The 17378-nt window shown below is 35.6% G+C and overlaps 1 protein-coding gene across 6 annotated transcripts in view; it reads right to left on the reverse strand.

Annotated features, from left to right (window-relative positions):
- Window positions 1–17378, reverse strand: part of LOC127868052 (rho GTPase-activating protein 24-like) — a 52751-nt gene that overhangs the window by 12672 nt on the left and 22701 nt on the right. For 3 of the 6 annotated variants that reach the window (XR_008043864.1, XM_052409630.1, XM_052409626.1), the window contains 3 exons: window positions 13457–13498; window positions 7262–7390; window positions 2224–2356 (listed from right to left, as the gene is read on the reverse strand). Coding sequence is in view for 5 of the 6 variants with exons in the window: in XM_052409630.1 (XP_052265590.1) it covers window positions 2224–2356; window positions 7262–7390; window positions 13457–13498 (304 nt within the window). In the remaining variant the exon portion in view is untranslated. Of the gene's footprint in view, window positions 1–2223; window positions 2357–7261; window positions 7391–13456; window positions 13499–16779; window positions 16816–17378 lie in introns of all 6 variants that reach the window. The other 3 variants (XM_052409629.1, XM_052409628.1, XM_052409627.1) reach the window with 2 other exon arrangements.

A 17378-nucleotide genomic window follows, 5' to 3' on the forward strand; every position in this document is an offset into this window, starting at 1 on the left:
TGCGAGGCTTAGAAAATCTGAACCACGAGCCTTGGCGAGTGGTTCAGATTTTCGTGCCGAGCAAGATAAACTTTGCTTTATTCGGCACCGACCTAGTATTCGATTTATCCCATCAATTTTCTTAGTCGTAAATTATTTCTTTAAACATAGAATAGGAAAATCGAACTAGACGGAAAATTCCAAAGATATTTTAAGCAAACATTGTTTCATTATTTTAATCGTGTCGAGCCTAATACATTACAAAAAGATCAGTAACCAACCTGTTTTTTCGTTTATTATACCTCCAGGTCCCCGATTTTTAAGAAATAATGAAAAAAACAGACACTAAACAACTGCATCTTTAGCGTGAAACTACATGCATTGTGTCGTATGACGTGTTAATAATGACGTCACGAGTACGCGCACTTAATATTTGTAAATAATGTTTATTTGCTTTTTGAGTTGCATTATGTGATAAAACTATATTACATCTTGGTATCAAATTGTTTGTTTTGTTGAATCTGATTCGATTTTACTAAAAATGATTACTTTATAGTTGATTCTGAGTAATATGAACATTCTTCGCCGCGCGTGACAGCTATATTTCAGCACTGCTGAAATAAAGGAAAATTTATTCCACAGTGGTTTATTTCGACAATGCACGTCTGATGATGGGATAAAATACAATCCCAACCCAGTTTTTATCAAGATAAACATTCTGACCAAATTTCATAAAGATTGGATGAAAACTGTGACCTCTATTGTCTACACAAGGGTTTTCTAATATTTGACCTATTGACCTAGTTTTTGACCCCAGGTGACCCAAATACAGTCCCAACCCAGATTTCATCAAGAGAAGCATTCTGACCAAATCTCATGAAGATTGGATGAAAACTGTGACCTCTTCTACACAAGGCTTTTCTATTATTTGAACTAGTGACCTAGTTTTTGACCCAAGATGACCCAAATACAATCCCAACCCAGATTTTATCAAGATAAACATTCTGACCAAATTTCATAAAGATTGGATGAAAACTGCGACCTCTATTGTCTATACAAGGTTTTTCTAATATTTCACCTAGTGACCTAGTTTTTGACCTAGTGACCTAGTTTTTGACCCCAGATGATCAAAATACAATCACAACCCAGATTTCATCAAGATAAACATTTTGACCAAATTTCATAAAGATTGGATGAAAACTGTGACCTCTACTGTCTACACAAACAAATTGTTGACGGTTTTTCTATTATTTGACCTAGTTTTTGACCTCTGATGACCCAAATACAATCCCAACCCAGATTTTATCAAGATAAACATTCTGACCAAATTTCATAAAGATTGGATGAAAACTGCGACCTCTATTGTCTACACAAGGTTTTTCTATTATTTGACCTAGTTTTTGACATAGTGACCTAGTTTTTGACCCAAGATGACCCAAATACATTCCCAAGCCAGATTTCATCAAGATAAACATTCTGACCAAATTTCATAAAGATTGGATGAAAACTGTGACCTCTACTGTCTACACAAACAAATTGTTGATGATTTTTTAATTATTTGACCTAGTGACCTAGTTTTTGACCCCAGATGACCCAAATACAATCCCAACCCAGATTTCATCAAGATTCTGACCAAATTTCATAAAGATTGGATGAAAATTGTGACCTCTATTGTCTACACAAGGGTTTTCTATTATTTGACCTCTTATGTGACCTAGTTTTTGACCTAGTGACCTAGTTTTTGACCCCAGATGACCCAAATACAATCCCAACCCAGATTTCATAAAGATAAACATTCTGACCAAATTTCATAAAGATTGGATGAAAACTGTGACCTGTACTGTCTACACAAACAAATTGTTGACGGACGCACGCACGGACGCACGCACACACAACTGACGCCGAGATCACACGGTCACATAAGCTCATCATGTCACTTCGTGACAGGTGAGCTAAAAATGATAAACAGTTCAATAACTTTACATTTGAAGGGAAAAATATCAGCATTTACATATAATCCTTTACCACTTAAATACACATTTTGACCCATATGTAGTCACATAAAACATCAAACTATATCAAAGAGCTCTCTTAATAGATTCAAGTTTTAAAGTCTTTATTTTCAAAACTAAAATACTGAAGAGCAACAAACAGCATAAATCCGAGTAAATCGCAGGCATATAGCCATTTTCACTTTGCAGGGAAAAGGTCAAGGTGAATCATCATCAGAAATGACCATCAAACCTGAAAAGTCCCTCTGTCTCAAGGCCGTTCAGCTTGAGGAACTCGCTGCACGACTCGACAATGTACGGGACCTTACGGGCACTCCTTGACCGCTCAAACTGCATCGTCTCACCAAGACTGGTGCCGAATATAGCTGGAAATACACTAATATGTGAATTTGCGGTTTGATAATGTGAGATTTTGTAATGTCTCATCGACTTGTGTTGAATATCTCTGCAAATACACGAAAAACTGAAACGTGATTTTCTTCAATTTTATTACACGAGAATAGAAATTTGAATTGTGAAAAGGAAATATTTGTTAACAATTAAGTAGCCTAAGAAGGGTCCAGTTCTCATATTGTTTACTATCTTGTATCTGCTGGTAAATATCACAAGCATGGACATTTGTAGATTGTTGACATTAATAGGAAAAAAACGTATAATGTTTTAATCAAACTTATATCTTTATACATGTATGCATGTTAATTTGAACTTGAACCTTCATGTTTGTCAACCTGTGAATTACTGTGTGTCTATACATTATAATCATTATTTCATTATTGTGTTCTTCAAACTACACTTGCATGTAACCCTTTACAGAACATCACTCACAACAAAATATCCCAAAACAAGAGCTGTGTTTGTGAAACACAATGCACCTACTGCACTATGAAGCGACAAAGCAGCTATTTTAGAGAAAATTGTCAAGTTGAAAGATGGTTACTTTGTCAAGAATTGGCCAAATGAAAACAAATTTGATCTTGTCATGTAGGTAGCCTTACACACCAAGAATAAGATAAGTATCTCAAAGGATTTCGGAAAAAACAAGAGCGGCGCAAAACGGTGCCACGCTCGGCTGCGAGTGCAGTTTTGAAAAGATGAAAGCTTGTCAGAATTTTTTTTTTTTTTTAGAGGTCACAGTGACCTTGACCTTTGACCTAATGACCCAAAAATGGGTGTTGCATGTAGAAGTCATCAAGGTGAAGCCACATATGAAGTTTGAAAGTTGTAGGTTCAAGCACTTTGATTTTAGAGCCAACCTAGAGACAAAATGTAAAGGTTTTAGCACGACGCGGACACAACGACGGACACGACACGACGAGCTGGCTATGACAATACCTCGGGTTTTCTCCGCAAACAGTCGAGCTAAAAATCAGAAAACTTATTATTTAAAAGAAAATTCATAAGTCCAAGGCTTGTAACTTTGTAAAACAAGAGGGCCTGAAAGGCCCAACGTCGCTCACCTGAGATAAAAAGAGATGACCTGTTCTTTGCAGCCCAAGATAACAAATGTTCTAACCAAGTTTCATGAAGAATGAACAACAAATGGCCCCCTGGCGGCCATGTTTTTTTTTAACAGACCTGAACCATTTTTTAACTCTTCCAAGATATGTCAAAATTTTATGAAGATTGGGCAAAAAATGTGTCTTCTAGACTGTTCACATGTTTTCACCATATACATATAAAGAGAACTGCCCCACCCCCTGGCGGCCATGTTTTTCCACTGATCACGACCATTTTTAAACTCGTCCGAGACATCCACATAAATAATGTTTTGACTAAATTTCATGATGATTAGGCAAAAAATGTGACTTCTAGAGTGTTCACAAGCTTTTGTACTATATAAATATAAGAACCCCCTCCCCCGACGGCCATGTTTTTTTACCGATCCAAACCATTTTCGAACTCAACTGTTGTATCCAGGTGTGGTAGTGCAGTCTTGTTCGCTTACGCAAGTGAACTGGTCACGGGACGGTTACGAGTAATGTAACTTTGTGAGCACTTATGTAATGTGGAAATATTTATTCGACGCTTATTTCCGGTCAGGATGACACCACTGACTGATTGTAATTCAATTAACTAAAGGCGTCCAGTCAGATACGCCTGAATACACTCAAAGAATTAATCTATAAGTGAAAACCAAAGCAGCTTTAACGAAAATAACTAACTTTTATTCCAAGAACTCGGAAAATGAAGAACAATGACAGAGAATTAAGAACAGGTACAAGCCAAGTCTAAAGAATCTGAGTATCGTTTCAAAAATGAACAAAATACAGCAAATACCTAAATGAATGTAAAAAGAAGTTCACAATCTGTAAAAAAAAACTGATATAAATATTAGTTAAAGTAAGTCTAGAAGTTGTTTAAAAAATCTAGTTTAGAAAATAGGTCTAACTTAATCTAAAGAACACAATTTATGGAGATAAGGAAACTTCAGTGAATCAAATGTAAAAATAAGAAGAATTTACTTAAGTTATTGAAATAAAATAGAGTCTTTCTAATTTAGAAAATACCAAATAAAAATAATCTAAATAATAAGAATAATTTGGAAAATAATGCCAAAATGTCTTGATGCTGGTGTTACAATAATTTAGAGTTTAATTATTTCAAAATTCCAACCTTTTTCAAGAGCTGTTACCTTTTCAAGAAAGCATCAAGAGGTGATTAAATCAGCCAAAACAGCTTATTTTATACAGTTCTGAGAGCACTGGCAGAAGAGTCTATTTTCCCTCAGAACAGTCCATTTATCAATGATCAATATCTTCCCAAATTCCAAAGCATGACTAACAAGAGATGTGTTCGTCAGAAATACAATGCCCCCTTTTGTGCCGCTTTGATTTTTTTTTAAATTGTGACCTTTGACCTTGAAGGATGACCTTGACCATGAACTTCCACCACTCAAAATGTGCAGCTTTATGAGAACGTCGCTTTGAAATTATTATTTTTTTACCTTTGACCTCGAAGGATGACCTTGGTCTTGAAGGGTTACCTTGACCTTGAACTTCCACCACTCAAAATGTGCAGCTTCATGATGACGCCGCTTTGAATTTATTTATTTTTACCTTTGACCTTGAAGGATGACCTTGACCTTGAAGGATGACCTTGACCTTGAACTTCCACCACTCAAAATGTGCAGCTTCATGAGAACGCCGCTTTGAATTATTTTTTTTACCTTTGAACTTGAAGAATGACCTTGACCTTGAACTTCCACCACTGAAAATGTGCAGCTTCATGAGATACACATGCATGCCAAATATCAAGTTGCTATATTCAATATTAAAAAAGTTATGATCAATGTTAAAGTTTGCGGACGGACAGACACCATATATTTGACATTTGACCTTGAAAAATGACTTTGACCTTCACCTTTCACCACTCAAAATGTTCAGCTCCGTGAGATACACATGCATGCCATATATCAAGTTGCTATCTTCAATATTGAAAAAGTTATGGCCAATGTTAAAGTTTTCGGACAGACAGACGCCATAAATTTGACATTTGACCTTGAAGGATGACCTTGACCTTTCACCACTCAAAATGTGCAGCTCCATGAGATACACATGCATGCCAAATATCAAGTTGCTATCTTCAATAGTGAAAAAGTAATGGCCAATGTTAAAGTTTTTTTCGGACGGACGGACAGACTGACTGACATACTGACACACTGTTGGACAGTTCAACTGCTATATGCCACCCTATCGGGGGCATAAAAATAGATTACTGAGTTTAGTTTAGTTTAAACCTATTTATTTTAGCTCGATTGCATAGAAAGTAATTCCTACTTATTTGAAATGCTCTCGAGTTTGTTTCCTGGGCCTAGAACCAGTACTTGGTGTCTATATAGGAGATCGAAAGAACGCTCCCACAGCGGGGATCGAACCTGTGACCTCCCGGTCGCTAGGCAGACACTGAACCAGGTTAAACAAGGGAGATAAATACTGCAAAATTATGTACATGTTGTCTTTCTTTCAGCTATCTCTTAGTTGATAGGCTTATCATAAGTGCTAATGACTACAACAGTTATGTTAATTATGAAAATTCTTTGTTATGAAAAATTGCATAATACAGTTTATAATGTTACATAATAATGACATAATAAAACCAAACTTTACTACACAGGAAACAAAATTAATGTTCTGACCTAATTTCATGAAGATTGGGCAAAAAATGTGTCTTATAGACTGTTCACATGTTTTCACTATATACATATAGAGAAAACTGCTCCACCCCCTGGCGGCCATGTTTTTCCACCCATCATGACCATTTTCGAACTCGTCCGAGATATCTATAAAATCAATGTTAAGAATTGTTTTTATGATGATTAGGCAAATAATGACTTCTAGAGTGTTCACAAGCTTTTTTTACTATATAAATATAAGGAAAATGACCCCCCCTCTGGCGGCCATGTTTTTTTACCGATCCGAACCATTTTCGAACTTAACATGTTCTGACCAAATTTCATGAAGATTGGACCAAAAATGTGACTTCTAGAGTGTTCACATGTTTTCACTATATACATATAGGGAAAACTGCCCTGCCCCCTGGCGTCCTTGATTTTTTACTGATCTGGACCATTTTCGAACTCGTCCAAGATATCAATGAAACCAATGTTTTGACCAAGTTTCATGATGATTGGGCAATAATTGTGATTTCTAGAGTGTTCACAAGGTTTCTCTATCGCCATATAAGGAATACTTCCCCGCCCCCTGGCGGCCATGTTTTTCAATGGACCAGAACCATTGTTGAACTCAAATGACATATCATTTAGACAAACAGTTTGACAAAGTTACATGAAGATTGGGCATCAAATGTGACAGTGTTCACAAGGTTTTTCTTTTTTTTGACCTAGTAACCTAGTTTTTGACCCAGCATGACCCAGTTTTGAACTCAGTCGAGGTATCAATAGGACAAATGTTCTTACCAAATTTCATGAAGATCAGACAATATATGTGGCCTGTGGAGTGTTCACAAGGCAAAATGACGGTCGACGCACAACGGACGACAGACACAAGGCGATCACAAAAGCTCACCATGAGCACGTTGTGCTCAGGAAAGCTAAAAATCAATGGACCAGAACAAAAATCAAACTTGATCTGTAAGCCATGTAGGTAGACTCACACACCAAAAACCAGTTCAATATCTGAAAGCTTTGAGGGAAAAAAAACTCCAGACACAGATGCCAGATGGACAGACTGAAGGACAGACAGACAGACTGTTTGACTGCTATATGCCACCCTACTAGGGGCATAAAAAATCCCGCAAGCTCAACAACAAACCTCCTCCTTTCCCTGCATACATTGTCCTACGTATGGCTCTGATCCAGTCCTGTCTCTCCTCATCTGTTGCGGCGGACAAAAGGAATGTTTCATGGTTAGGGGCCATCTTCAAGGCCGGGGTCGTCTTACCTGCCAAGTCAGGATTTAATTATTGTGTTATTAAAGGTTACAATCGTACAATACCTTGCTCACAAAATTTAAACAAAATTCATATATGAGAAAATGGGGTTTCATGCAATTGCGAAGTGTCATCCCTAATTAGCCTCCGCACAGGCTTATCAGAGACAACACTTTCAGCTTTAATGGAATTTTTCAATATAGAAGACATTATTTTCTTGGCAAAAAATACAGCAAAGGCGGAAAGTATTGTCCCTGATTAGCCTGTGCCTACTGCACAGGCTAATCAGGCATGACGCTTTATGCACATGCCTACTGCACAGGCTAATCAGGCATGACGCTTTATGCACATGCCTACTGCACAGGCTAATCAGGCATGACACTTTATGCACATGCCTACTGCACAGGCTAATCAGGCATGACGCTTTATGCACATGCCTACTGCACAGGCTAATCAGGCATGACGCTTTATGCACATGCATTAAGCCCAGATTTTGCAGAACAAGGCTCTTTTAGGTTACAATTATACCTTGCTGAAAATGATGGTTGAAATTATCATTGAATTACAAGGTTCATATTTTTATTTACATTTTTTTACATTTATTTTTAATAATGGATATAGGGCTTATATTTTTAACTAAAAATATAAATTTATGGACCACCAGTGATGGAAATTTTATTTTTTGACAGGTTTTCATTAATTGACATCCACATTAGATCAAGATTTTAATTAAAACGTCACATCAACATTTTTTATTTATTAGTAAAAACAATTGACCGACAGACAAATAATTCTATAAAATGTCTAGCTGAGCTATGTTTACATACATTTTAATTTATTTCTTACCAACTGCATTAAAGTTGGTCACTTATATTATATTTAATACAAGAATAGAATAATAACATATACATACATATTAATTATCAAGTGCATTGAATAAAATATACCCTGTAAATATAAATAGTAAAATCACAGAATACAACTTTTTATTAAGTTTCGATATTTTGGTAAATATGACAAAATGGGTCATCTACATGCATTAAAAGTATTTCAACAATTTTACATACACGTACATTCACTTGCACGATTATTTATACATTAATTGTTTGCTTATTTAGTGCTTTACCTTGGAACAACATTTTCCAAATAAAAGATAAAATCTCAATATTGCTACATCAAACTTAACAAACAAATTTGTCGAATTAATAACCCCTCAAAATAAACTGTTTTATTGATGGTGGCAAGTCCTTGATGTATAGCAGAATTCTTACATTATAAGGCATATTGAAAGCCCCACAAAAACTAAAAATCAACAAATATTTCGTGAAATATTTCATAAATTAAAGTTGAACAATAAAAAAACAGTGTCCCTCAAAGCAATAGCTATAAAAGCTTCAATGCTAGATGTGGTACGGTAACATATATTTAACAAGATACAAAGTGCTTGTTTATATTTTGTGTGTATCCAAACATTTACGAGTGAATGCAAGATTTGCTTTGGGCAACGTAGTTCTCATGCTTCCGGAAGTGTTAGCTCCTAAATGTTTGGATATCGTCGCAGAAAAATCACATGGAATGTATTGTCGCACAAAAAATAAAAATGAGCATTCTGTATCTTGTTAAATCTGTTACTAGGCCACATCTAGCATTGAAATTTTGGCTTTTGCTACATGTATAAGGAATACTGATTTGTTATGTGTGAACTTTATTTAATGAACTATTAAAAAAAATATTCGTTGATTTTGAGTGTTTATGGGGCTTATATAAAAATGTGTAAAGTCTGACTTCAGTTTGTGACTTTGACCTTGACCCTAGACAACGGAGTCTTACTCGTAACACAAAGCAAAATAAAGAAGAACAATGGTAGAAATTTATTACAGACTCTGTCAATGCACAGTGAAGTAACGGCTACATTATGAATAATTGATTACATCATGGATCATGCATATGACATACTGGGTTAAAATACAGTTCACAAAGTTTGAATGTCTGAATGGCCAAGTGGTCACAGTACATGAAAATCTGTGAAAACCTCCATTTTTTAAATTCCTATTACATGTTAAACATTGTATGCATCTCATATAAGACACAAAATGCATCAATTAATAATGTTTCCTTCTTCATTACAAACCATGTTTATATGAACATCAAAAATTATATGGAAAATACGCCATGCTTTGTCATACACTGCAAAATTATTTATATTCTTTGTATTAACAATTTATATTCTTCGGCATGAAATTCAGTTGTTGTTGTTTTTTTAAATATTTTTTTGTGGACATGTAAATTTGTGGTTTTGTTGAAAAAAATAAGGAATTGCCTCGGTCATTTAGCGATGTATTTGTGTTAAATTTGTGGATTGTCAACACAAAGAACGTAAAAATATGGGCCGTGCTCTAAGGATTTAATGCCTGTGCGTAAAGTGTCATCCCAGATTAGCCTGTGCAGTCCACACAGGCTAATCAGGGGCAATATCTTTGCTTTTATGATATTTTTTGTTTAAAGAAAGTCTCTTCTTAGCAAAAATCCAGTTTAGGCGGAAAGTGTCGTCTAATCTGGGACGACACTTTCCGCAAATGCATTAAACCCCTTTTTCACAGGGCACGGCTCATATTATTTCCAAGGAAAAAACAAGAATTTTACAATTTAATGTTTACACATGCAGCATCATTAAGGCTAAATATCATCATGTTGCTAATACCACAACTCATACATGCCTATACCTCAGTATGTTCCAAACAAACATGCATAATGTATGTTGACTAATACAGCTTATTTGCACAAAAATCATCCACTGTCATCTAAATATGAGTCGTGTTGTGAGAAAACTGGGCATAATGCATGTGCGTAAAGTGTCGTCCCAGATTAGCCTAAGCAGTCCGCACAGGCTAATCAGGGACGACAATTTCCGCTTTTATGACATTTTCGTTTAAATGAAGTCTCTTTTTAGCAAAAATGCACTTTAGGCGTAGTGTCGTCCCTGATAAGGCCTGTGCAGACTGCACAGGATAATCTGATACGACACTTTACGCACATGCATTAAGCCCGGTTTTCTCACGACGCTCCTCATATATAATCGCATTTTCTTTTTGTATTAAAGATGCTGAATCTGCACATTAGGGTGGAAAGAGAATGGATAATTATAAGCAATAACTGTCAAAGTATCCATGCAATGCAACATAGTTGTTGCTGCAAGACCAAACAGTGAGATCTACTTGTAACGAACAGACAATTTAATCATTTTGATTTCAAATTTAGTCTAGGTCAAAGAGAGGTCAAAGTGAGGTCAAATTCAATGTGAGGTCTGGTGATATGGGTGCATAAGGGATGGTCATAAGCAACAGATGTCTAAGTATTAATACTGTTGTAGACATAGACGTTGGTGCTGTGCAAAATGGTTAATTCTAAAAAAATAAATGGTCTTTTTTTATAACTCAATGGTCAAATTGAGACGTGTTCTGAGAAAACATGGCATAATGCATGTCACAGATTAGCCTGTGCAATCCGCACAGGCTAATCAGGGACAACACTTTCCACTTTTATGACATTTTTCGTTTAAATGAAGTCTCTTCTTAGCAAAAATCCAATTTAGGCGGAAAGTGTTGTCCCTGAATAGCCTGTGCCGACTGAAATGGCTAATCTGGGACGACACTTTACACACATGCATTAAGCCCAGTTTTTTCAGAACAAGGCTCATATATGTCATCCCTCTTGCAATATTGTCTTCATTTCATCATATCATTTATTTCCATGCAGGATGTTATTCACATTCCCTTTCAATTAATTCCGGAAACATGGAATACATCATCTCAATAAGCACAATCAAGCTTGAGACAATAGCTTTCAAGTACATTTGAAGTGTTGTGAAGTTTACAATACATTGAAATTATAGAACATTTAAGTGCTTAATATCAATATTCTTATGTTGCGTTGATCTCAAGGATAAATAGATTGAGAACATCAGTTCATTACACAGCAATGGCAATGTTAATTTTGAAGAAGGAAAACAAAGGTGCCAATAGATTTGTAAGTAATGTGTCCTAGAAATGATCATCAGGAACCACAGTTGTTGTTAATAACCCTTTGAGTGCTGGAACCGAATTTTGAAGACCTTTGCAAACAGTTTGGATCCAGATGAGACGCCACAGAACGTGGCGTCTCATCAGGATCCAAACTGTTTGCTATTCTGATAGTATTCTTTGAAAAAAATCAAAGAAAATGCTAATTTTAGAAATTCAGCAGACGACATTTTAGCAGACTACAAATTTCCCAGCATGCAAAGGGTTAATTTAAAATAAAAATATCTTTAGATTAGTTTCCGTTCAAATCTGATCAAACTTGAACTGGCTCACCCACATGATCTTCATTGTGCTCAGATGAGATAACAATATACTCTTTTATGTGAGAGAAGATTCATGTAAATTTAACAAAAAACAAGCAAATTTGTTAATTTGAAATCCCCAACAAATTTCAAAGGTTTGTGACAGATGGTGGACAGAAGGAATGACGCAGGGACGCAATGACAGAGGGACAAACTGATGGACGGACAGAGAACGCCAATTCTATATCCTTCTTCCTTTGGCAAAAGATAATAAGGGAAGAACAGTTACTCTAGCAAAATTTTCCTTTAAACTTGGGGTTTAAGGATAATTACATCTAGTGTAATTATCAAAGCAAAAATCATTGTCATGGCTAGAAATATCTTCATGCAATGCAATCCATTACATATCAGGAAATACAAGAATGACAAAGTCTTCCTTTAATATACATGGCATAGGTCTCCAAATAAGGGTAATAACATGCAATATGTTTGGCATACATCAGGATGCAATCCAACAGGGCTAAATCCTCTGAAACAGTACAGCTCTAGTAAAACCAATCCTCATTCTGGGAAAAGTTGGCTTAATGCATGTGTGTAAAGTGTCGTCCCAGATTAGCCTGTGTGGATTTTCTGTCTAAACTGGATTTTCACTCAAAAGAGACTTCCTTTAAAAGAAAATTACCATAAAATTGAAAGTGTCGTCCCAGTTTTCCAAGAATGCCACTAATTATAACACTTGGTTCAATGAAGCCGTGCTCTGTGAATAAGGGGTTTAATGCATGTGCGTAGTGTCGTCCCAGATTAGCCTGTGCAGTCAGCACAGGCTAATCAGAGACGACACTTTCTGCCTAAACTAGGTTTTTGCTAAGAAGAGACTTTCTTTAAACAGAAAATATCATAAAAGCGGAAAGTGTCGTCCCTGATTAGCCTGTGCAGACTGCACAGGCTAATCTGGGACGACACGTAACGCACATGCATTATTCCCAGTTTTCTCAGAACACGAGTCAATGAATCTTTAGCTTAATAGCTTGACTTTGATGGCTTACATTCTCCATGAAATTATGCATTTAATGTTTGTTTCCTCAATAAATTCAACTTAATGTTTAGTGCTTTATCTAAGCCGCACTGTCAGGGATTTTTAAGCCACATTGAATTGCACAATTATTGATGAGCAAGCCAGAAGTCTGCACTTCACAAAACATACTAGTGTAAATGGAAATAATACCAAATCTTTTCTTAGTGTCTGGTTACATGTATATTGCTTGATATGTTAGAACTAGCTATTTGTTTTTGGAACAAGAATACAAAAAAATCTACATTCCTTTCAACTTAAAAACTTGTTATATTTTATAATCAAACTTTCTTATCAAGCATCTTTTATAAAACATGTTTTTCAACTTAATTTAATTTACAAAAAAAATTAAATTGTTGAACAAAATTGTAATAGCTTGTCTATTAATGTAGCATTGTTAACCCTTTACATGCTGGGAAATTTGTCGTCTGCTAAAATGTCCTCTGCTGAATTTCTAAAATTAGCATTTTCTTCAATTTTTTTCAAAGAATACTATCAGAATAGCAAACAGTTTGGATCCTGATGAGACGCCATGTTTTGTGGCGTCACATCTGGATCCAAACTGTTTGCAAAGGTCTTTAAAATTCGGTTCCCGCACTGAAAGGGTTAAGCAGAGGTCACTGGCCCGCCTATCAATTTAGAATTGTTACACAGAGGTCAGAGTTCAATACCAAGGCCCCATACTTTTGTAGCTGAGAGATCTACATCGACTGATGGCAAATTCCTCTGAAATACACAGACACATGAAGAACGTAAAGCGTGCAATACATGTTAGCGTATTTATGATTGTAAATAACACATTCAACATACAGTTACACTGTTAAGCATTGTCTTTAACTGGTCGCAACAAACTTCCCACACAAATATCAGTGTTACATTCATCTAAATAGATAAAATATATAAGTTAACATGAATGCCTTGGTCACAAACCTTCACCTGTCAATGAAGCTTTCTAAACTCAGATCAGGCAACGTGTAAATTATTTCACAAATATCAGTCTTTTGTTCCTCTCAATAAAATAAATAAGTAAACAAGAATGTTGTTACAACAAAAATACAACCATCAACAAAGTTTTATTAGGGAAAATTCAAGGTCTACATGCATGTGATTTCCCATATTTAACCTTTCACCTTGAATTGTGGCCTTGACCTATGGGACTTGGGCCTTGAATGCCTGCAACTCAGGCACAGGATACATTTTACTTCTACAAAGTTATTGAAAATCCTAGCTTTGCTTAAAACAATCATTGTTGACCTTTGCCTTTATTGTGACCCTGACCTAGGTCAGAGACCTTGTGTTTGACACTCCATGACACAATGTTTTTTTGAAATCCATCTATGCTTGACTACAACCCTGAAGAGCGACATTGACCTTGGAAAAAGGGACCAGGTTTCTGCGTGTCAGATACCATTAAACAATGATTGTAACTTTTGCCAAGTTATCTGAAAAATCCATTCATCCTGGACACATCAGGCTCCAAACAAATTGCCAATTTTGTAAGGCTCTTTTAAAATCCATCTATAATGAACAAAGTTTCAAAGGTTTATTTTTTACAGGTGACCTCTGACCTTGAAGTCTTTACATGACCTTGAACCTATGGGGGTGGCTTTAGCATGCAACACTCTATCTCATAGAATTTCTCAGATACTGCTGCCAAGTCATCAGGTGCATCATTGAAAAGAAGTCCGTAGGAAAAAAATTATGTCGACTGATTCTGGAAAGCAAGATGTTTATAATCGGGTGACAAACCACTTCCAATGGCAAAAAATAAACACCCCCCCCTCCCCACTCCGAGTCCATTGTTGTTTCTGCTTACATTTTAGAAAAGTTTGTTGTGACCATGTCAGACAAAAGGGAGAGCACTGGAATAAACAATGCTGCAATTAGAGCACTCCACCAAAAATATGTTGAAGGTAAATTGCGGGAAAACAATCACCAAGCAAGTTGGAAGGCAAAATGAATGTTATGAAACACATGACAGTATCAATGATTTTAAAATTTATTCATATAAAAATCACCTACAACTGTGTATAAAAATTAAGAGCAATGTAAATAGCAAATGCAAAAATCTGAACAAAATACTAATTACAGGGAGTTCAACAAATTCAATTACATGTACAACAAAACCATTGATAAAACCAACGGGGTTAACAATAAAGAAGCAATAAAGGAAGTTAATTATGTATAACTATTTTAAAAACAATTCATAAACATTATTTCTATAGCACATTGTAAAAAGATCTGCTTTTATATTTCTTTACGTATTTTCAAATTCAAACAGTTCAAATTATCATATAAAGTCCACATGACCATGTTTTATACATGTATCATCAATTTTTAATAAAGTGATTTTTATCAGATGTACCGGTAAACAAAATTGTTTTGCTAACATTGTTAGAACTCTTTAACAACAAACTACATCCTAATTCTGAAAGTAAAGTACTATTTGCAAAATTTAATTGTTAAAAAAAACTTTTTGCATGAAAATTATTTGGAGCACTCAAAAGACAATAACATACATGCCATAATTTTTTAGGTCCAAAGCGGGACATTCCATAAAAAATTGTCGGGACATTTGACCAAAAAGCAGGACACCTAAAACGATCTATCATTCCACCTTTACTATAGTCAGTATATAGTACTAACAAAAACTCTTGATACTTTTATTCAAGACATAAAACATCTGATATGAAGCATGAAATCTAAAACATAACAATAACAGTTTTATTAAATAAGACAATAGCAAACAACGAAGATAATATTCATCTGTTTAAGAGTACAAAATCTAGAACATTACGACAACAATACTCATTATATTAATTTCAATGGCAAACATTAACGCAGGGGAGGCTATCCAGTTGACTGAAAGTACGGGTTACAGTACACTATCTACCGAACAGTTACATCAGTTACACGCGGCCGTACACATTTCCGTATTTTGTTTTCTTCCTATATACACAGATTAAACTGAATTGTGAATTGTCAGGCGCTGTATTGGGGTAGTGTCAAACTGTCATGAATAACAACACGTTGTTTTTATTACAATAACACAAGACAAGATGGGTAACTCTTTTACTGTTTGTTGCGATGTTTTTTTAAGCATGTGTCCATGCGCAGTTTATTACTTGTCAATTGTCGCGGCTTAATTGGAGTAGGGTCAAACTGTCATGCATAGCACCTCGTTGTTTTTAGCTTAATTGGAGTAGGGTCAAACTGTCATGCATAGCACCTCGCTGTTTTTATTACAATTACACTAGACAGGATGGGTATCACTTATTGGACTGTTTGTTGCAATTTTGGTATATTGCACATTCGGAATATCCCGCTATATTGGAACTAAACATTGAATGTAAAAGACTCATTAATGACGTAGAGTTCATTTTACAAAACAATTGTTTTTTAAACCGTTTCAAACAAATACAAAATAAACACATTTTCAACATTTATTTTATAATAATAAAACTATCGATAGCAATAAGCGACCACTATCTTGCAGACCACCATGGTGTGAATGCCTGATGAAATCAATAATTAGCCGATAAATCGCTGATAAGGTGTCATAAACAACACTGGTACACACGATAAGTAGAATCGGATTGTTAATTGGGGGGCAATAAAGGGATTAGCGGTGTTAAGTGTTAGCGAAACAGAGCTTGAATAGCGAATTTTATTGGGAACCTATACACCTTACATCGTTTTTTACGAATGTCGGGACAAATCGTCTCATGGCGGGACGGCAGGACAAAGGGCCCAAAAGCGGGACTGTCCCGCCGAGATCGGGACGTATGGCATGTCTGGACAATAATGTCAAAAAACAAAAACATGAACAACTATTTCTATTCAAAATATTTTTATTGTTACCGGTATTTGAATACCTGTTTAATGTAAAAATTTCAATCTATTATTATTCTATTTGATTTAAAGAGTTAAATACAAGTAGCTCTACAAAGACAATTATATGTTACTCGAACAAGCAAAACAGAAAACCAAAGATCTCAAACTGTTACCTTGGTTACATTTATGTATGGTCAGAGCTCTGTCAACTACATTGAAATCACCAGAAAAAAGATTAAATTTAAACAATAAACCATGGCAATGCCACAAAACCAGGTTTCCAACCTTTAATAACTTATTTTTAGTTATGTCTTGTTCTGACAAAACTGGGCTTAATTCATGTGCGTAAAGTGTCGTCCCATATAAGCCTGTGCAGTCTGCACAGGCTAATCAGGGACGACACTTTCCACCTAAACTTGATTTTTGGTTAGGAGGGACTTCCTTGAAACTAAAAATACCATTAAAGCATAAAGTGTCGTCCCTGATTAGCCTGTGCGGACTGCACAGGCTAATCTGGGACGACACTTTATGCACATGAATTAAGCCCAGTTTTCTCAGAACAAGACACAAATAAATGCGCTATCCCAAGCTGGGTCGACCTGTCAGCTGCCTTCACACACAGTTTCAATGAAATACCACAATGGAAACTAAAGTTATTGACCTCCAAAGTTTTTCAATTTATAAAAAACAGTTATCTTCACCGTTTGCATGCTGGGAAATTTTTAGTCTGCTAAATTGTCGTCTGCTGAATTTCTAAAATTAGCATTTTCTT

This window comes from Dreissena polymorpha, chromosome 2 (genome assembly GCF_020536995.1).
Source record: "Dreissena polymorpha isolate Duluth1 chromosome 2, UMN_Dpol_1.0, whole genome shotgun sequence".
NCBI lineage: Eukaryota > Metazoa > Mollusca > Bivalvia > Myida > Dreissenidae > Dreissena > Dreissena polymorpha.